A 19,703-nucleotide genomic window follows, 5' to 3' on the forward strand; every position below is an offset into this window, starting at 1 on the left:
GGAACAGTTTGTCACCATCAATGGCTCGAGTACCCCCCAGCCCCATTCAATCAAGGCGTGCCTCAAGGCTCTGTGCTTGGACCCCTCTTCTTCACCATCTACGTGCTTCCTCTCGGCCAGATCCTCCGTCATCACGGCCTCAACTTCCACTGCTATGCAGTCCCTTGTCAACTGGCTGCACAAAATAAAAAACTGGATGACATTAAACCTTCTCAAACTCAATAGTAAGAAAACAGAGCTCATGGTTGTGGCACCCAAGGCGCTGCTCCGGAAGGTTGGCGACTTCATCCTTGAGATTGACGGCTGCTCCATCTCCCGAAGTCCGCAACCTGGGCGTCGTCCTTGACTCCACCCTCTCCTTCCAGTCACACATCAAATCCATCACCAAATCTACCTTCTTCCACCTCAAAAACATTGCCGACCTTCCCTCTGACTCCGTGGCCGAAACCCTCGTCCACGCCTTCGTCACCTCCCGCCTGGACTATTGCAGGTTCTCACCTACGCCAAGCCCTGGCAGCACATCACCCCCACCCTCATTGACCTTCACTGGCTTCCGGTCAAGTCCCGCATCACATACAAAATCCTCCTTCTCACCTACGAATCCCTCCATGCCTGCGACCCCCAGTACTTAACTGACCTTCTCTACCAACATACCCCATCTCGGAACCTGCGGTCTTCAGACATGGGTCTGCTTTCCACCCCTCGCACCAACCTACGGACTTTCGGGGACAGGGCCTTCAGTGTGACAGCACTCACCCTTTGGAAGTCTCTCCCCACAGTGATCCAAAATGCCCCTACCCTGGACACCTTCAAATCAGCCCTCAAAACTCATCTGTTCACCAAGGCCTTTGGCCCCTAGTTTAGTTTTGTCAGTCTCTGTGTTTTTTTTCCCCTTTCTGTTCTGTCTGACTTTCTGTCTGTAAAATCTGTAAAGCGTCCTTGGGTTTATGAAAGGCTCTATATAAAACCAAGATATTATTATTATTATTATTACTGTAGGTTACATCAAATGTAAAAGATCGAATGAGAGCCACACACTCTTGCTTTGATGCAAATTATTTATTTAACCAATGTTTCAGCAGGAAGCTGCCTTCATCAAAGTTTCAATCCAACATAAAATGTTGGAAATATGTATTCCACAGTGTGATACAAAGTGATGTAAATGGGGTGGGGGAGGATAGTGAGCAGGGGGACTAAGCAGGGTATGTACAGTCATGGCCCAAAATATTCACACCCCTGCACTTCTGTCAGATAATGCACCACTAACAGAAACATTTTGCAATTAAAAATGCTTTGGTATTCACATGTTTATTTGAATAGCCCTCATTAATTAACAGCAGTAAAGCAGTAAATGGAGCAGCTTTAGTCTACATGGCTAATTTCCAGCTGTAGTCCCCAGCATGTTGTTAAGTCAAAGTCAAAGTCAAAGTCAGCTTTATTGTCAATCCAATATATGTACAGACATACAGAGGGCTGTATGTAATATATAATATGTTGTTAATAAGTAGACGTTGTAACAGACTTGTGGGGCAGTTCTAGGGCCAGTTGCAGCATTTACAGCTGTCTTGGAAGACTAAGCCAACGGGGCAGTTCTGGACAAAGGTTCTGCCTTCAGCACACTGGTAGAAAGATCCAGGTGCATCTGGTTTCACATACAGCCCACTGGGTCTGCCAGCACAGAAACCCTTACCAGGCACCACCGTGGGTTCTGGAGCGGGTGTAGGTGGCAGAGGAGGCAGGTCTGGAGGAGAGAAGTGTCGAGGTTTTATATCATGTTATACTGAGAAATGTAAGTCTCTCTACAGTAGTGGCGAAATCTAGCACTCAAGGAAGGCCCATTTCCTTCCTGTAAGGGATGGGCCAAGATCTGTGGCGCAGTGAATAATTCTGACTATGGACAGGGCCCATAACTTGTGTAATCACAGATTTGTATAATATGATTGGTTCCCAAGAATAGTGACCTCATGACCAAGGACAATCTATAAATATGAGTCGCACCCATCATTGGCTGCTTCTTGCTTATTGGTCTGCTCATTTCTCTCTGCGCTCATGTAACTTGGCTTAATAAAAGGCCTCTTTGGAGACAATTGATCTAAGCTCTTTGTGCTTTGTAAGTTCTACTAAATCTATTAAGAATCAATTATATCCACGACAGAAGTATTCCGTTTATTGAGAGTGGCACTTCAGTAGGACAAACAAACATTTTATGCTGGATAAATATAAGTAACCAGATTGCCCCAAACATATGGTTGTATATGTAAAACTAAGTATTTCCTTTGATATCGGTACTGTTAGTGTATTTGGTCAAATATATAATGAAAGGAATTATTGATAGGTGATTTATTTACCAATATCAAGGAGGTTTTTAAGATGGCTGGTCAGGGGGTAGTTGCCCAGTCCACAGAACTGCCCGGCAAAATCGTCCAGGTCCACAGTCCAGACGAAAGCTCCTCCAAACTTGTTGTCTTTTAAATAACGGACCTTAGGAAAGGAAGAGAGGGAGTGAGAGGATGAGAGAAAACATGGAGACGGAGAGACAGTAGAGTCTTCTGATGACTTTGATACAGTTGCAACACCTAACAGTAGATTAGATTAGATTCAACTTTATTGTCATTGCAGAGTACAAGTACCAGACAACAAAATGCAGTTTAGCATCTAACCAGAAGTGTAAATAGTGATATAGTGAAAAACATGTTATCGTAGATATACATGTATATTGTGCAAGGACATGATACTGTAGACAAAATAGGATATGTACAGTTATGAAATGATACAGTAAAGTAGTACAGTAGGTATATACAAGAGAAGTACTCATACCCACGACAAATTAATCCCTCTATACAAACAGAAAGTAATCCCTTTATACAAAAGCTGCTAGGATCCGAATCCACTGCATTCTATATCCCTTACTTCTAAGCAATACTGGTAGGTGTAAATACCTTTGTTGCATAGCTCTCCTTGTTGTCAAATCCAACCCACTCCTTTGCTTTAGTAGCATAGGGAACCTTCTGATCATCAATCCACTGGACACTGGTTCCTTGGAGGAACGTGCAGATCTAGAAACAAGATGGGCAACATGTTCAGATCAAATGTCATGAAATGAAGTACTGTATGTCACAAGCCTGAATCAATCAATCAATCAATCAATCAATCAAACACACTTTATTTATATAGCACAAGTCAGCATTGAAGGCAACCCCAAGTGCTGAACATAAAAACAATAGTAAATAAAGAACAATACAATAAAACAAGAGGTAGGAGATAAGAAATAGGAGTAAAAATGCAAGTTCAGATAAACCCAAGATAAAAGCCAGTTTTTAAGCCCGTTTTAAGCTTTCTTTTAAAGATATAGTGGACCTAGGTGTCTGCCTGAAGTTTTACCTCATAGTAGGACCAGAAGCCAGCCTCCTTGGTGTAGTTGCCGGCGGTGGCAGCACCGCTGGTAGGGGCTCCCACCCCACTACTAGCTTCAGAGGCTAGGTGGAACACACGCCCGTATGTAGCAAAGCCCATCCTCAGCTTCTCCACAGGGGCGCCCTGGTCTCGCCAGTACTTCATGGCATAGTCCTGGCAGAAAGATGGAGACAGAGAGAGAGAGAGAGAGAGAGAGAGAGAGAGAGAGAGAGAGAGAGACAGAGAAAGAGAGAGAGATTTACATAAATATGCTAAGCTCATTTTTGATATGCAGACCACCAGCATGATGTAGAATGTGCAATTTTATCCAAATCAGAAGCCGTTTTCTCACAGTGTTGTAGTAGATGAGCTCGCCAGTGTCGTGGGACCCTCTGTACAATGGGCTGTTGTGTCCTGTGACAGTCTCCCAGCCACCATGGAAGTCATATGTCATCACACTAATGAAGTCCAGGTATCTAAAATGGCAGGCAGGTTTGGAATGGAATTTAAATGGCAGGCAAGTCCACTGTCACGCAGGCATGTTATGCTACTGGGTCATAAAACGTATTGCATTAAGAATATTAATACTTGAAAATGTGTATTTCAGAATCAGAATTGCTTTTATTACATCTTACTGTACAAGTACACAAGAGTACAATTCTTTGGCTTTGGTGGTTCCTCAACGTCGTTTTTTTTTTTTACCTGCTTATCTCTGCAATTTCGTAGCCACTATCGATGTTTCCTTTCCCAGCAGGCACTGCTGCAGTGAGCATTAGTCTGGGGCGGCCAGTGGTCTTGCCCTCAGCCTCATAGGCCTCCAGCAGCTCCTACAGTAGAGAGAGGGGTTTATTACACAAAATAATCACTTTTATTACACCTTACTGTACTTACTGTTCTTACTTAAGTACCTAAGAGTAAACATCTTTGGCTTTGGCTCCTCAACATTGCAGCATTCAGATAAATAAATAAAAAACATAATAACAACAACAACAATAATAATAATAATAATAATAATAATAATAATAATAATAAGTAACATAAGTAAGTAAAAAAAGTACACATTGAGAGAGTAATAAAGTGATGGATTTTACAGTGGCTTCAATAGTGCAAAAGATGCTGTGCAGAGTACGATGATATGACATGCAATATACTACAATACAGTACGGTAGTAAATTACTCAACCAGTTTTTAGTATTCTTCCAGTGTGTATCTCCAAGAGCCTGGGGGAAATAGCTGTTTGTTAGCCTCTGGGTTTTAGCCCAGAGGCTTCAGTACTGTTTCCCTGACGGCAATAGCTTGAACAGTTTTTGATTGGGCCTAGAAAGGATTGTACTAGAAAGGACTGTACTTTACATCTGTGAGTTTCACTGGTTTGGACCTGGCCAGATTGTTAGATATCTTTTGCTGAACTGGAGACGATCCAGTGCTTGGTAGCAGTTGATGTTGATAGTTCTGATGTTAACAACGTCTACTCTTGTCTATTCTATTCAAATGTCGGTTCTCTGACCTTGCACAACAGTGTGAATCTCTGTTTGTCCTCTGGGGGGCTCCCTCGTGCTCCAGGGTACTCCCAGTCCAGATCCAGCCCATCAAAGCCGTGCTTCCGCAGGAAACTGATAGAGGACTGGATGAACGTCTGTCTGTTGGCTGGGGACGACACCATCGCTGTGAACCTAAGGAGAATTAGACGAAATGATCATTTGCTACTGATAGTGGTAGAGTGTTATATTATGAACACAAAACAGTACACTGCTGGTTATCCATGTAGAATAAAACAAACTAAAAAGTAAATCTTACTGCTTGGTGCCAAAGTTCCATCCACCAACTGCCAAGAGTGTTTTAAGTTTAGGGTTTCTGTTGGATAACACAAACACAATTGTCAGCAAACAGCAAAACCTCCCATGAAATCAAAACCTTCTATGAAATACCAACCTGTCTTTCAGTCCGTTGAAGGATCTGTATAGAGTCTCATCATTCCACTCAAAGGTGGTCAGCTCGTTGGCGGTATTGATGATGGAGAAGGCGTAGATCAGGTGGGTGCAAAGGAAAGGGTCAATATCAGTTGGCATGTACTTTCCAGTTCCAGGCCTGTACTGGGCCCAGTTGGTAAAGTAGCATACCAGCTGCGAGGTAGAGCCTTGGACAAGAGAAGATTGCAATATATTATTTTGCTAATAGATATAGAACATTGTTCTAAACCACTGTATATCTATATTTCAAGGCAACATGTCATGTAATACAGTATTTTGATACTGTAGGTATGATGTGATTACTTTGTCTCTGTGATACTTCAGATTCAGAGACAACGAAACGCAGTTCGGCATTTAACCAGATTGCACCAAAGTGCAAAAGCCATAAAAGTATGGACAGACATATGTACAGCGTGATATGTACAGACAAAGGTGAAGATGTGTACAGTTAAGATATGTGCAGTATGATATGTCTCTATTCTATGCTACTGTTTTCAGCGTTGGAGAAGTGGGTTATCTTACCTAAATGGCACAGGACCAGGAACAGACCTTCAAAAGTACAGATTCAATGAGCTCAACAAAGAGCATATCACACAAACAAAACAAAGCAAAACATGCAACTTTCTTCAAGGGAATTGTTGAAAAATGTCTTTACCTGCCAGTAGAGTGAGCTTGGTCATTGTGTTTGTGAATGCAGTGGCAGGCAGAGAGAGGATCTTTTATCGTGTCTAAAAGAAAAAAAAAGAACAGGAACAGGAACATGGAACAGGAACAGAAACAGTAAACAAATCGTTTTTTCACATCACAGCAACCCAAGTGCTCTGACAATGTGCAAATCATAATTTTTCTTTCCCAATCATCTGACTTTCCACCAAAAAGCTATGCTTTAGCAACAAGACTCTCAGCTTTGCCTTCTTACCTGCACACCTGCATGTGTGTGTGTACTGACTGTCTTTTGTGTTTTCCTTTCCTTCTTCTGTGTCTTCTCCTGGCACTCGAGTTACCCGGTCACGCCTCTTCACTACACTAGACTTACAGATGATGTTGGCTGGCTCACAAGCACTTACCTAATGTATGTTGCTATGTTTCTGCTGTAATTGTTTGTGATATTTTACTGGCGGATCTCTATGATGATTTTTTATGAGGTACAATTGTATTTAATTTTGAATTCGGTACATGCTAGTTAATTGAGGTGCAATAGTTGAACTCGACCTAACTGAAATAAAATATTTGTTTCTGTATTTTTCTGTACTGTGCCAACTAAGCTGAATTTATTGATGTGAGAGATTGCTGAACATAAGATATATGGTAACTGTCATTGACTTATCCTAATTGTGCATAAATAAATACAAGTACCAAGTACCACCTATCCGCCCTCCTAGGTGTCACCGGCACAGCCCTCTCCTGGTTCCAATCTTACTTCTCAAACAGGGAACAGTTTGTCACCATCAATGGCTCGAGTACCCCCCAGCCCCAGTCAATCAAGGCGTGCCTCAAGGCTCTGTGCTTGGACCCCTCTTCTTCACCATCTACGTGCTTCCTCTCGGCCAGATCCTCCGTCATCACGGCCTCAACTTCCACTGCTATGCAGTCCCTTGTCAACTGGCTGCACAAAATAGAAAACTGGATGACATTACACCTTCTCAAACTCAATAGTAAGAAAACAGAGCTCATGGTTGTGGCACCCAAGGCGCTGCTCCGGAAGGTTGGCGACTTCAATCCTTGAGGTTGACGGCTGCTCCATCTCCCGAAGTCCGCAACCTGGGCGTCGTCCTTGACTCCACCCTCTCCTTCCAGTCACACATCAAATCCATCACCAAATCTACCTTCTTCCACCTCAAAAACATTGCCGACCTTCCCTCTGACTCCGTGGCCGAAACCCTCGTCCACGCCTTCGTCACCTCCCGCCTGGACTATTGCAGGTTCTCACCTACGCCAAGCCCTGGCAGCACATCACCCCCACCCTCATTGACCTTCACTGGCTTCCGGTTAAGTCCCGCATCACATACAAAATCCTCCTTCTCACCTACGAATCCCTCCATGCCTGCGACCCCCAGTACTTAACTGACCTTCTCTGCCAACATACCCCATCTCGGAACCTGCGGTCTTCAGACATGGGTCTGCTTTCCACCCCCCGCACCAACCTACGGACCTTTGGGGACAGAGCCTTCAGTGTGACAGCACTCACCCTTTGGAACTCTCTCCCCACAGTGATCCGCAATGCCCCTACCCTGGACACCTTCAAATCAGCCCTCAAAACTCATCTGTTCATCAAGGCCTTTGGCCCCTAGTTTAGTTTTGTCACTGTCTCTGTGTTGTTGTTTTTTCTGTTCTGTCTGACTTTCTGTCTGTAAAATCTGTAAAGCGTCCTTGGGTTTATGAAAGGCTCTATATAAAACCACAATATTATTATTATTATTATTATTATTACTGTAGGTTACATAAAATGTAAAAGATCGAATGAGAGCCACACACTCTTGCTTTGATGCTAATTATTTATTAAACCAATGTTTCAGCAGGAAGCTGCCTTCATCAAAGTTTCAATCCAACATTAAATGTTGGAAATATGTATTCCACAGTGTGATACAAAGTGATGTAAATGGGGTGGGGGAGGATAGTGAGCAGGGGGACTAAGCAGGGTATGTACAGTCATGGCCCAAAATATTCACACCCCTGCACTTCTGTCAGATAATGCACCACTAACAGAAAAATGTTGCAATTACAAATGCTTTGGTTTTCACATGTTTATGTGGATAGCCCTCATTAATTAACAGCAGTAAAGCAGTAAATGGAGCAGCTTTAGTCTACATGGCTAATTTCCAGCTGTAGTCCCCAGCATGTTGTTAAGTCAAAGTCAAAGTCAGCTTTATTGTCAATCCAATATATGTACAGACATACAGAGGGCTGTATGTAATATATAATATGTTGTTAATAAGTAGACGTTGTAACAGACTTGTGGGTCAGTTCTAGGGCCAGTTGCAGCATTTACAGCTGTCTTGGAAGACTAAGCCAACGGGGCAGATCTGGACAAAGGTTCTGCCTTCAGCACACTGGTAGAAAGATCCAGGTGCATCTGGTTTCACATACAGCCCACTGGGTCTGCCAGCACAGAAACCCTTACCAGGCACCACCGTGGGTTCTGGAGCGGGTGTAGGTGGCAGAGGAGGCAGGTCTGGAGGAGAGAAGTGTCAAGGTTTTATATCATGTTATACTGAGAAATGTAAGTCTCTCTACAGTAGTGGCTAAATCTAGCACTCAAGGAAGGCCCATTTCCTTCCTGTAAGGGATGGGCCAAGATCTGTGGCGCAGTGAATAATTCTGACTATGGACAGGGCCCATAACTTGTGTAATCATAGATTTGTATAATATGATTGGTTCCCAAGAATAGTGACCTCATGACCAAGGACAATCTATAAATATGAGTCGCACCCATCATTGGCTGCTTCTTGCTTATTGGTCTGCTCATTTCTCTCTGCGCTCATGTAACTTGGCTTAATAAAAGGCCTCTTTGGAGACTAAGCTCTTTGTGCTTTGTAAGTTCTACTAAATCTATTAAGAATCAATTATATCCACGACAGAAGTATTCCGTTTATTGAGAGTGGCACTTCAGTAGGACAAACACAAACATTTTATGCTGGATAAATATAAGTAACCAGATTGCCCCCAAAATATGGTTGTATATGTAAAACTAAGTATTTCCTTTGATATCGGTGCTGTTAGTGTATTTGGTCAAATATATAATGAAAGGAATTATTGATAGGTGATTTATTTACCAATATCAAGGAGGTTTTTAAGATGGCTGGTCAGGGGGTAGTTGCCCAGTCCACAGAACTGCCCGGCAAAATCGTCCAGGTCCAGAGTCCAGACGAAAGCTCCTCCAAACTTGTTGTCTTTTAAATAACGGACCTTAGGAAAGGAAGTGAGGGAGTGAGAGGATGAGAGAAAACATGGAGATGGAGAGACAGTAGAGTCTTCTGATGACTTTGATACAGTTGCAACACCTAACAGTAGATTAGATTAGATTCAACTTTATTGTCATTGCAGAGTACAAGTACCAGACAACAAAATGCAGTTTAGCGTCTAACCAGAAGTGTAAATAGTGATATAGTGAAAAACATGTTATCGTAGACATGTATATTGTGCAAGGACATGATACTGTAGACAAAATAGGATATGTACAGTTATGAAATGATACAGTAAAGTAGTACAGTAGGTATATACAAGAGAAGTACTCATACCCACGACAAATTAATCCCTCTATACAAACAGAAATTAATCCCTTTATACAAAAGCTGCTAGGATCCGAATCCACTGCATTCTATATCCCTTACTTCTAAGCAATACTGGTAGGTGTAAATACCTTTGTTGCATAGCTCTCCTTGTTGTCAAATCCAACCCACTCCTTTGCTTTAGTAGCATAGGGAACCTTCTGATCATCAATCCACTGGACACTGGTTCCTTGGAGGAACGTGCAGATCTAGAAACAAGATGTGCAACATGTTCAGATCAAATGTCATGAAATGAAGTACTGTATGTCACAAGCCTGAATCAATCAATCAAACACACTTTATTTATATAGCACAAGTCAGCATTGAAGGCAACCCCAAGTGCTGAACATAAAAACAATAGTAAATAAAGAACAATACAATAAAACAAGAGGTAGGAGATAAGAAATAGGAGTAAAAGTGCAAGTTCAGATAAACCCAAGATAAAAGCCAGTTTTTAAGCCCGTTTTAAGCTTTCTTTTAAAGATATCCACACTCTCTGCCACCCTCGAGTGGGCCTAGGTGTCTGCCTGAAGTTTTACCTCATAGTAGGACCAGAAGCCAGCCTCCCTGGTGTATTTGCCGGCGGTGGCAGCACCGCTGGTAGGGGCTCCCACCCCACTACTAGCTTCAGAGGCTAGGTGGAACACACGCCCGTATGTAGCAAAGCCCATCCTCAGCTTCTCCATAGGGGTGCCCTGGTCTCGCCAGTACTTCATGGCATAGTCCTGGCAGAAAGATGGAGACAGAGAGAGAGAGAGAGAGACAGAGAAAGAGAGAGAGATTTACATAAATATGCGAAGCTCATTTTTGATATGCAGACCACCAGCATGATGGAGAATGTGCAATTTTATCCAAATCAGAAGCCGTTTTCTCACAGTGTTGAAGTAGATGAGCTCGCCAGTGTAGTGGGACCCTCTGTACAATGGGCTGTTGTGTCCTGTGACACTCTCCCAGCCACCATGGAAGTCATATGTCATCACACTAATGAAGTCCAGGTATCTAAAATGGCAGGCAGGTTTGGAATGGGATTTAAATGGCAGGCAAGTCCACTGTCACGCAGGCATGTTATGCTACTGGGTCATAAAACGTATTGCATTAAGAATATTAATACTTGAAAATGTGTATTTCAGAATCAGAATTGCTTTTATTACATCTTACTGTACAAGTACACAAGAGTACAATTCTTTGGCTTTGGTGGTTCCTCAACATCGATTTTTTTTTTTACCTGCTTATCTCTGCAATTTCGTAGCCACTATCGATGTTTCCTTTCCCAGCAGGCACTGCTGCAGTGAGCATTAGTCTGGGGCGGCCAGTGGTCTTGCCCTCAGCCTCATAGGCCTCCAGCAGCTCCTACAGTAGAGAGAGGGGTTTATTACACAAAATAATCACTTTTATTACACCTTACTGTACTTACTGTTCTTACTTAAGTACCTAAGAGTAAACATCTTTGGCTTTGGCTCCTCAACATTGCAGCATTCAGATAAATAAATACAAAACATAATAACAACAACAACAACAACAACAACAACAATAATAATAATAATAATAATAATAATAAGTAACATAAGTAAGTAAAAAAAGTACACATTGAGAGAGTAATAAAGTGATGGATTTTACAGTGGCTTCAATAGTGCAAAAGATGCTGTGCAGAGTACGATGATATGACATGCAATATACTACAATACAGTACGGTAGTAAATTACTCAACCAGTTTTTAGTATTCTTCCAGTGTGTATCTCCAAGAGCCTGGGGGAAATAGCTGTTTGTTAGCCTCTGGGTTTTAGCCCAGAGGCTTCAGTACTGTTTCCCTGACGGCAATAGCTCGAACAGTTTTTGATTGGGCCTAGAAAGGATTGTACTAGAAAGGACTGTACTTTACATCTGTGAGTTCCACTGGTTTGGACCTGGCCAGATTGTTAGATATCTTTTGCTGAACTGGAGACGATCCAGCGCTAGGTAGCAGTTGATGTTGATAGTTCTGATGTTAACAACGTCTACTCTTGTCTATTCTATTCAAATGTCGGTTCTTTGACCTTGCACAACAGTGTGAATCTCTGTTTGTCCTCTGGGGGGCTCCCTCGTGCTCCAGGGTACTCCCAGTCCAGATCCAGCCCATCAAAGCCGTGCTTCCGCAGGAAACTGATAGAGGACTGGATGAACGTCTGTCTGTTGGCTGGGGACGACACCATCGCTGTGAACCTAAGGAGAATTAGACGAAATGATCATTTGCTACTGATAGTGGTAGAGTGTTATATTATGAACACAAAACATTACACTGCTGGTTATCCATGTAGAATAAAACAAACTAAAAAGTAAATCTTACTGCTTGGTGCCAAAGTTCCATCCACCAACTGCCAAGAGTGTTTTAAGTTTAGGGTTTCTGTTGGATAACACAAACACAATTGTCAGCAAACAGCAAAACCTCCCATGAAATCTATACCTTCTATGAAATACCAACCTGTCTTTCAGTCCGTTGAAGGATCTGTATAGAGTCTCATCATTCCACTCAAAGGTGGTCAGCTCGTTGGCGGTATTGATGATGGAGAAGGCGTAGATCAGGTGGGTGCAAAGGAAAGGGTCAATATCAGTTGGCATGTACTTTCCAGTTCCAGGCCTGTACTGGGCCCAGTTGGTAAAGTAGCATACCAGCTGCGAGGTAGAGCCTTGGACAAGAGAAGATTGCAATATATGATTTTGCTAATAGATATAGAACATTGTTCTAAACCACTGTATATATATATATTTCAAGGCAACATGACATGTAATACAGTATTTTGATACTGTAGGTAAGATGTGATTACTTTGTCTCTGTGATACTTCAGATTCAGATTCAATTTAATTGTCATTGACAGAGTACAAGTACAGACAATGAAATGCAGTTCGGCAGATTGCACCAAAGTGCAAAAGCCATAAAAGTATGGACAGACATATGTACAACGTGATATGTACAGACAAAGACGAGGATGTGTACAGTTAAGATATGTGCAGTGCTACTGTTTTCAGCGTTGGAGAAGTGGGTTATCTTACCTAAATGCAGAGGTGTCAAGTAACGAAGTACAAATACTTCGTTACCTTACTTAAGTAGAAATTTTGGGTATCTATACTTTACTGGAGTAATTATTTTTCAGCCGACTTTTTACTTCTACTCCTTACATTTTCACGCAATTATCTGTACTTTCTACTCCTTACATTTTAAAAATAGCCTCGTTACTCCTATTGCATTTCAGCTTGTTTTCATTACAGCTTTTCATCGTTAAAAAAAACACACACAAAAAAAACCTATCCAGATAAGTCGTCTGATGAGCCAGGGGCGCTCTTAATCGTTCACTGATCGACGTCTGATGAGCCAGGGGCGCTCTTAATCGTCCACTGATTGATGTCTGATGAGCCAGGGGCGCTCTTAATCGTTCACTGATCGACGTCTGATGAGCCAGGGGCGCTCTTAATCGTCCACTGATTGATGTCTGATGAGCCAGGGGCGCTCTTAATCGTTCACTGATCGACGTCTGATGAGCCAGGGGCGCTCTTAATCATTCACTGATCGACGTCTGATGAGCCAGGGGCGCTCTTAATCGTTCACTGATCGACGTCTGATGAGCCAGGGGCGCTCTTAATCGTTCACTGATCGACGTCTGATGAGCCAGGGGCGCTCTTAATCGTCCACTGATTGATGTCTGATGAGCCAGGGGCGCTCTTAATCGTTCACTGATCGACGTCTGATGAGCCAGGGGCGCTCTTAATCGTTCACTGATCGACGTCTGATGAGCCAGGGGCGCTCTTAATCGTCCACTGATTGATGTCTGATGAGCCAGGGGCGCTCTTAATCGTTCACTGATCGACGTCTGATGAGCCAGGGGCGCTCTTAATCGTTCACTGATCGACGTCTGATGAGCCAGGGGCGCTCTTAATCGTCCACTGATTGATGTCTGATGAGCCAGGGGCGCTCTTAATCGTTCACTGATCGACGTCTGATGAGCCAGGGGCGGAGCTGTGACAAGAAGTATAAACATTATACCATTCCGACACCCTATTGGTTTGTACGAGATGCATTCCATCTGCTGCACATGACACAAATCACACTCCAGCAAGGAAAGCAGATGTATGTAGCCAAAGATGTCCGTGACCGTGCCAGAGACTCAAAATAACAGCGAAATGTCCCAACCAAGCACCAGCATCAACCAGGTTGATAGCCAGGAAGATCAGCCAACCCTTCTCCATCCCTGGCCGTACCTGGAAGAATTTTTTGAAATGGTTGGATGCAAAAACAACTCCTTTCGAATGCGCTGCAAGCTCTGCGCACCCAAGTACCACGAGCTAATGGCCTTCAAAAACTCACCGTCTAATTTGAAAAAGCATATTGAGGTAAGCTGAAAGTTTGTTATTATCAGTCGACATTTTGTAGTAACCTAGTAACGTACTAATGGTAAATTTGCAATGTTTGCTATGGCTAAGAACATCCCATGGTTTGCTTGCTAGCAGTAGGCTATGATTCAATGTTTCATTTGTAATCCTTCATGTGTTGAGGTCGGAGTTTTACCGTGTTTGTTGCTGTAAAGAGTTAATTATGTTCCCACGGGAGAAGAAATGTGCGCGGTGTGTGCCATTAACAATAATGTTACTTTTCAGTCATGCCAGCAGCTGCTTGTGGTCCTAAAACAGCTTTAAGTGGCAATATTCTGGTCTGCTCAACATAATTGCATAGACCAGTGAAACTGCTCCCTAACTTGTAGTCTGACCTCCATTCATGAACTTCCAGCGTGACATTTAATACAGCGGAAGTCCTAGATAGTCTCAGCTTGTGGTTTGAGAGAAATAATATGAATCTCAATCTGTGCCTGTGCATTCATTTTCTCCACAGAAGAAACACCCCACTCGTCTAGAGAGGTACACGCAACTTTCTTCAACAGCCCTCAAAAGGAAGTCATCCACTGAAGGTTCTTTGACCCCACCCTCCAAACAAACCAAGCTGTGGGAGGCTCGAAGAGTGTCCCAGGCAAGTGTGGATGAAGTAGTCCTCAAATTCATTGTCCAAGGCTTGCACCCACCACACATTGTTCAGCAACAGGGCTTCATTGAGCTTGTGCAACATCTTCAGCCAAATACGAATGTCATGACGCGTAATACTGTTGTTAACAAAGTCACAAAGGCCTCTGTTGAAATGAAAAGAAAACTGAAAGCTGCCCTTAGTGAAATTGAGTTCATAGCAACAACAACAGACTGCTGGACGGCACACCGTCGCGGTTTCATTGGTGTCACTGCGCACTGGTTTAACCCCCAGACCATGCAGAGATCCTGTGCTGCCCTGGCATGCAAGCAACTTAAAGGGTCACATACCTTTTCTGCCCTGGCTGGTGCCCTAAATGATATTCACACAGAATTCAATGTCAGAGAGAAGATTGTTCGCACTACAACTGACAACGGATCAAACTTCCTGAAAGCCTTCAGAGTTTATGGGCAGACTGACGAGAACAACAATGCTGAACCTGTAGGAGAGGGTGATGGAGAAGAGGATGATTGTGGCCAAAATGATGATAACGATGAAGAAGAGGAAAGCCTTGAGGGTGTTGAATTTGTTGATGCCGGAGCCCTGTTGGAAGAAGATGACTACTTAGAATACCAGCTACCCAAGCACCATCGCTGCGCCTGCCACCTCCTCAATTTAGTGTCCACAGTTGATGCTTCAAAAGCAGAGGTCAACCCACTGTACAAGCGCGTGTCAAGGTCCACATTTGCCAAATGCTCTAGCCTGTGGAATAAAAGTTCAAGATCAACCACCGCATCTGAAGTAATTGAAGACCACTGCAAACTCCAACTCGTAAGGCCTGTTGCTACAAGGTGGAATTCACTCTTCTCAGCCGTAGAAAGAATAGTGAGAATAACACGAGAACAAGGCGAGGGAGCCCTTGCAGCTGTCTGCAGTGAACTAGATACACCCAAGTAAGTGCTTGTTTTTCTGCCTTACAGTTAATGAAGTGATTAACAATAGATTAAGTCACAGTTTTATACTTGGAATACTGTAGAACACGTATGCACTATGCCAATATGCAGTCCCCATATTTACTATGAATGTGATTTGTAGCAACACAACTTCATTTCTAAAAGTCTCAGATGACAATATTTTTCCTTTTTAATGATCAGTTCCTCCAGTTGAAGGTGCTACATCAAGTAGACTTAATGTTCCATGTTGTGTTTTTCTCTTCTTCTTTGTACAGGTTTACTCCAGTGGAACTTGCATTTCTTGCAGAATATGCGAAGACAATGAGCCCAGTTGCAAAGGCACTGGATGTTCTTCAGGGAGAAACCAGTGTGCAGATGGGATGGTTGGTCCCCACCATAACTCTGCTAAGGACCAAGCTACAGCACCTTCAAGTCGCCTCCAAGTTCTGTGAGCCTTTGATTGCTGCACTTCTTTCAGGCCTTGAGAAACGCTTCGGAGAGATGCTTGCAGATCCAGAACTGATAGCCGCAGCCATTCTAGTTCCCAAATTTAAGACCTGTTGGACAAGTGACGAAAATATCCTCAAACTTGGTAAGTGTCTCACTTCCGCTTAATATGTGTAATTTCTATGAAGACAGTGAAATTAGTTTGAAATTACATTTAATGACACACACACACACAACACTATCCAATACACAGTTACAATACTGCCATATAGTCTAAATTGTCATGATTTTTGTTTTTTATTCCACAGGCCTTCACTATATCAGAAGCCACTTGGACTGTCAGGACGAGAAACACTTCAGTGAGGGCTCCCAATCGTCTGAGGAAGAGGACTTCTTTTCCTCCTTGAAGAAGACCGGCCCTCTTGAAACGTCCCAGCAGTTGGATGCGTACCTGGGGTGCCCAGGAGACACAGTAGAGGTACTGAAGACCTTCCCAGCTGTGTGCCAGCTATCACTCAAACTTAATACGGGACTCCCTGCCTCAGCAGCCTGTGAAAGACTGTTTAGTGTCGCAGGGCTGATCTTCAGGCCAAAAAGAGCATGCATTGGCTCAAAGAATTTTGAGAACCTGCTGCTTTTGCGGCTGAACAAAGCTTATTGGTAACTCTGATGCTGATGTAGATTGTGTGTATGTGTGTGTTTTTTCAGGAAATATTGAATCACTACTTTGTTATGGTTTTGCCCTCACAGTTCCAATAAAGGCTATTGACTTTTGACTTTTGACGTTTGACTTTTTGCACCATTACAATACTTAGGCAACTAGTCATCATATCTTCCGTGTTCACATGTTAATGCTCAGTAGTACACATATATGGTTCTTTAATGTATTTGCATTGTACTAAAATGTGTTCATTTTCAATGGGCATAAATGCGTCTGAAATAAGTGCATCCCAAATTTTTCAACATTAACATTTTAATAATAACATAATAGTCATTATGGCCTTTAGAAAAATGTTTTTTTGGGGGGAGGTGGGGTAGTGCACTATAGGCCCCTGTGGCGTGGCCTAAGCTTTTGTCCTTAATGGCATTTTTTCCCCCTTACATTACTTTTACTTTTATACTTTAAGTAGTTTTGAAACCAGTACTTTTATACTTTTACTTGAGTAAAAAGCTTGAGTTGATACTTCAACTTCTACAGAAGTCTTTTTAAACCATAGTATCTATACTTCTACTTGAGTAATGAATGTGAATACTTTTGACACCTCTGCCTAAATGGCACAGGACCAGGAACAGACCTTCAAAAGTACAGATTCAATAAGGTCAACAAACAGCATATCACACAAAACAAAACAAAACATGCAACTTTCTTCAAGGGAATTGTTGAAAAATGTCTTTACCTGCCAGTAGAGTGAGCTTGGTCATTGTGTTTGTGAATGCAGTGGCAGGCAGAGATCTTTTATTGTGTCTAAAAAAAAAGAACAGGAACAGGAACATGGAACAGGAACAGAAACAGTAAACAAATCATTTTTTCACATCACAGCAACCCAAGCGCTCTGACAATGTGCAAATCATCATTTTTCTTTCCCAATCATCTGACTTTCCACCAAAAAGCTATGCTTTAGCAACAAGACTCTCAGCTTTGCCTTCTTACCTGCACACCTGCATGTGTGTGTGTGTACTGACTGTCTTTTGTGTTTTCCTTTCCTTCTTCTGTGTCTTCTCCTGGCACTCGAGTTACCCGGTCACTCCTCTTCACTACACTAGACTTACAGATGATGTTGGCTGGCTCACAAGCACTTACCTAATGTATGTTGCTATGTTTCTGCTGTAATTTTTGGTGATATTTTACTGGCGGATCTCTATGATGATTTTTTATGAGGTACAATTGTATTTAATTTTGAATTCGGTACATGCTAGTTAAATGAGGTGCAATAGTTGAACTCGACCTAACTGAAATAAAATATTTGTTTCTGTATTTTTCTGTACTGTGCCAACTAAGCTGAATTTATTGATGTGAGAGATTGCTGAACATAAGATATATGGTAACTGTCATTGACTTATCCTTATTGTGCATAAATAAATACAAGTACCAAGTACCACCTATCCGCCCTCCTAGGTGTCACCGGCACAGCCCTCTCCTGGTTCCAATCTTACTTCTCAAACAGGGGACAGTTTGTCACCATCAATGGCTCGAGTACCCCCCAGCCCCAGTCAATCAAGGCGTGCCTCAAGGCTCTGTGCTTGGACCCCTCTTCTTCACCATCTACGTGCTTCCTCTCGGCCAGATCCTCCGTCATCACGGCCTCAACTTCCACTGCTATGCAGTCCCTTGTCAACTGGCTGCACAAAATAGAAAACTGGATGACATTAAACCTTCTCAAACTCAATAGTAAGAAAACAGAGCTCATGGTTGTGGCACCCAAGGCGCTGCTCCGGAAGGTTGGCGACTTCATCTTTGAGATTGACGGCTGCTCCATCTCCCGAAGTCCGCAACCTGGGCGTCGTCCTTGACTCCACCCTCTCCTTCCAGTCACACATCAAATCCATCACCAAATCTACCTTCTTCCACCTCAAAAACATTGCCAGACTCCGACCTTCCCTCTCTGACTCCGTGGCCGAAACCCTCGTCCACGCCTTCGTCAACTCCCGCCTGGACTATTGCAGGTTCTCACCTACACCAAGCCCTGGCAGCACATCACCCCCACCCTCATTGACCTTCACTGGCTTCCGGTTAAGTCCCGCATCACATACAAAATCCTCCTTTTCACCTACTAATCCCTCCATGCCTGCGCCCCCCAGTACTTAACTGACCTTCTCTGCCAACATACCCCATCTCGGAACCTGCGGTCTTCAGACATGGGTCTGCTTTCCACCCCTCGCACCAACCTACGGACTTTCGGGGACAGGGCCTTCAGTGTGACAGCACTCACCCTTTGGAAGTCTCTCCCCACAGTGATCCAAAATGCCCCTACCCTGGACACCTTCAAATCAGCCCTCAAAACTCATCTGTTCACCAAGGCCTTTGGCCCCTAGTTTAGTTTTGTCAGTCTCTGTGTTTTTTTCCCCTTTCTGTTCTGTCTGACTTTCTGTCTGTAAAATCTGTAAAGCGTCCTTGGGTTTATGAAAGGCTCTATATAAAACCAAGATATTATTATTATTATTATTACTGTAGGTTACATAAAATGTAAAAGATCGAATGAGAGCCACACACTCTTGCTTTGATGCTAATTATTTATTAAACCAATGTTTCAGCAGGAAGCTGCCTTCATCAAAGTTTCAATCCAACATAAAATGTTGGAAATATGTATTCCACAGTGTGATACAAAGTGATGTAAATGGGGTGGGGGAGGATAGTGAGCAGGGGGACTAAGCAGGGTATGTACAGTCATGGCCCACAATATTCACACCCCTGCACTTCTGTCAGATAATGCACCACGTCAGAAACAGACAAATGTTGCAATTACAAATGCTTTGGTATTCACATGTTTGATTGGCTTTTTCTTTTCACAGTAAGATGGACAATGACCCAAAACATATGCCAAAGCAACCCATTAGTTTTTTAAGGCAAAGAAGTGGAATATTCTGCAATGGCCAAGTCAATCACGTGATCTCAACCCAATCAAGCATGCATTTCACTTGCTGAAGACAAAACTAAAGGGAGAAAGACCAGCTGCAGTAAAGGCAAAGC

The 19,703-nt window shown here is 42.9% G+C and overlaps 2 protein-coding genes across 2 annotated transcripts; both read right to left on the reverse strand.

Moving 5' to 3' along the window:
• Positions 1-1,535: 1,535 nt before the first annotated feature.
• On the reverse strand, positions 1,536-6,033 carry LOC308160024 (acidic mammalian chitinase-like; the record flags this gene model as incomplete). Its single annotated transcript, XM_080533874.1, has 11 exons — positions 6,019-6,033; positions 5,886-5,912; positions 5,326-5,530; positions 5,191-5,247; positions 4,901-5,066; positions 4,096-4,220; positions 3,746-3,869; positions 3,382-3,567; positions 2,940-3,056; positions 2,349-2,481; positions 1,536-1,741 (listed from the first exon to the last, which is right to left on the reverse strand). The coding sequence occupies exons 3-11, from the start codon at positions 5,460-5,462 to the stop codon at positions 1,536-1,538; spliced, it is 1,251 nt and encodes a 416-aa protein (XP_080390000.1). The 5' UTR covers positions 5,463-5,530; positions 5,886-5,912; positions 6,019-6,033.
• Positions 6,034-8,329: 2,296 nt separating this feature from the next.
• On the reverse strand, positions 8,330-18,312 carry LOC308160366 (acidic mammalian chitinase-like; the record flags this gene model as incomplete). The annotated part of the gene is made up of 11 exons (XM_080534281.1): positions 8,330-8,535; positions 9,137-9,269; positions 9,724-9,840; positions 10,171-10,356; positions 10,507-10,630; positions 10,857-10,981; positions 11,665-11,830; positions 11,955-12,011; positions 12,090-12,294; positions 17,413-17,480; positions 18,170-18,312. 11 exons carry the CDS (start codon positions 18,310-18,312, stop codon positions 8,330-8,332), a joined length of 1,530 nt encoding a protein of 509 aa, XP_080390407.1.
• Between the last annotated feature and the right edge of the window lie 1,391 nt (positions 18,313-19,703).

The sequence above is a fragment of the Nansenia antarctica genome (genome assembly GCF_963989245.1).
Source record: "Nansenia antarctica genome assembly, chromosome: 6".
Taxonomy (NCBI): Eukaryota; Metazoa; Chordata; class Actinopteri; order Argentiniformes; family Microstomatidae; genus Nansenia; species Nansenia antarctica.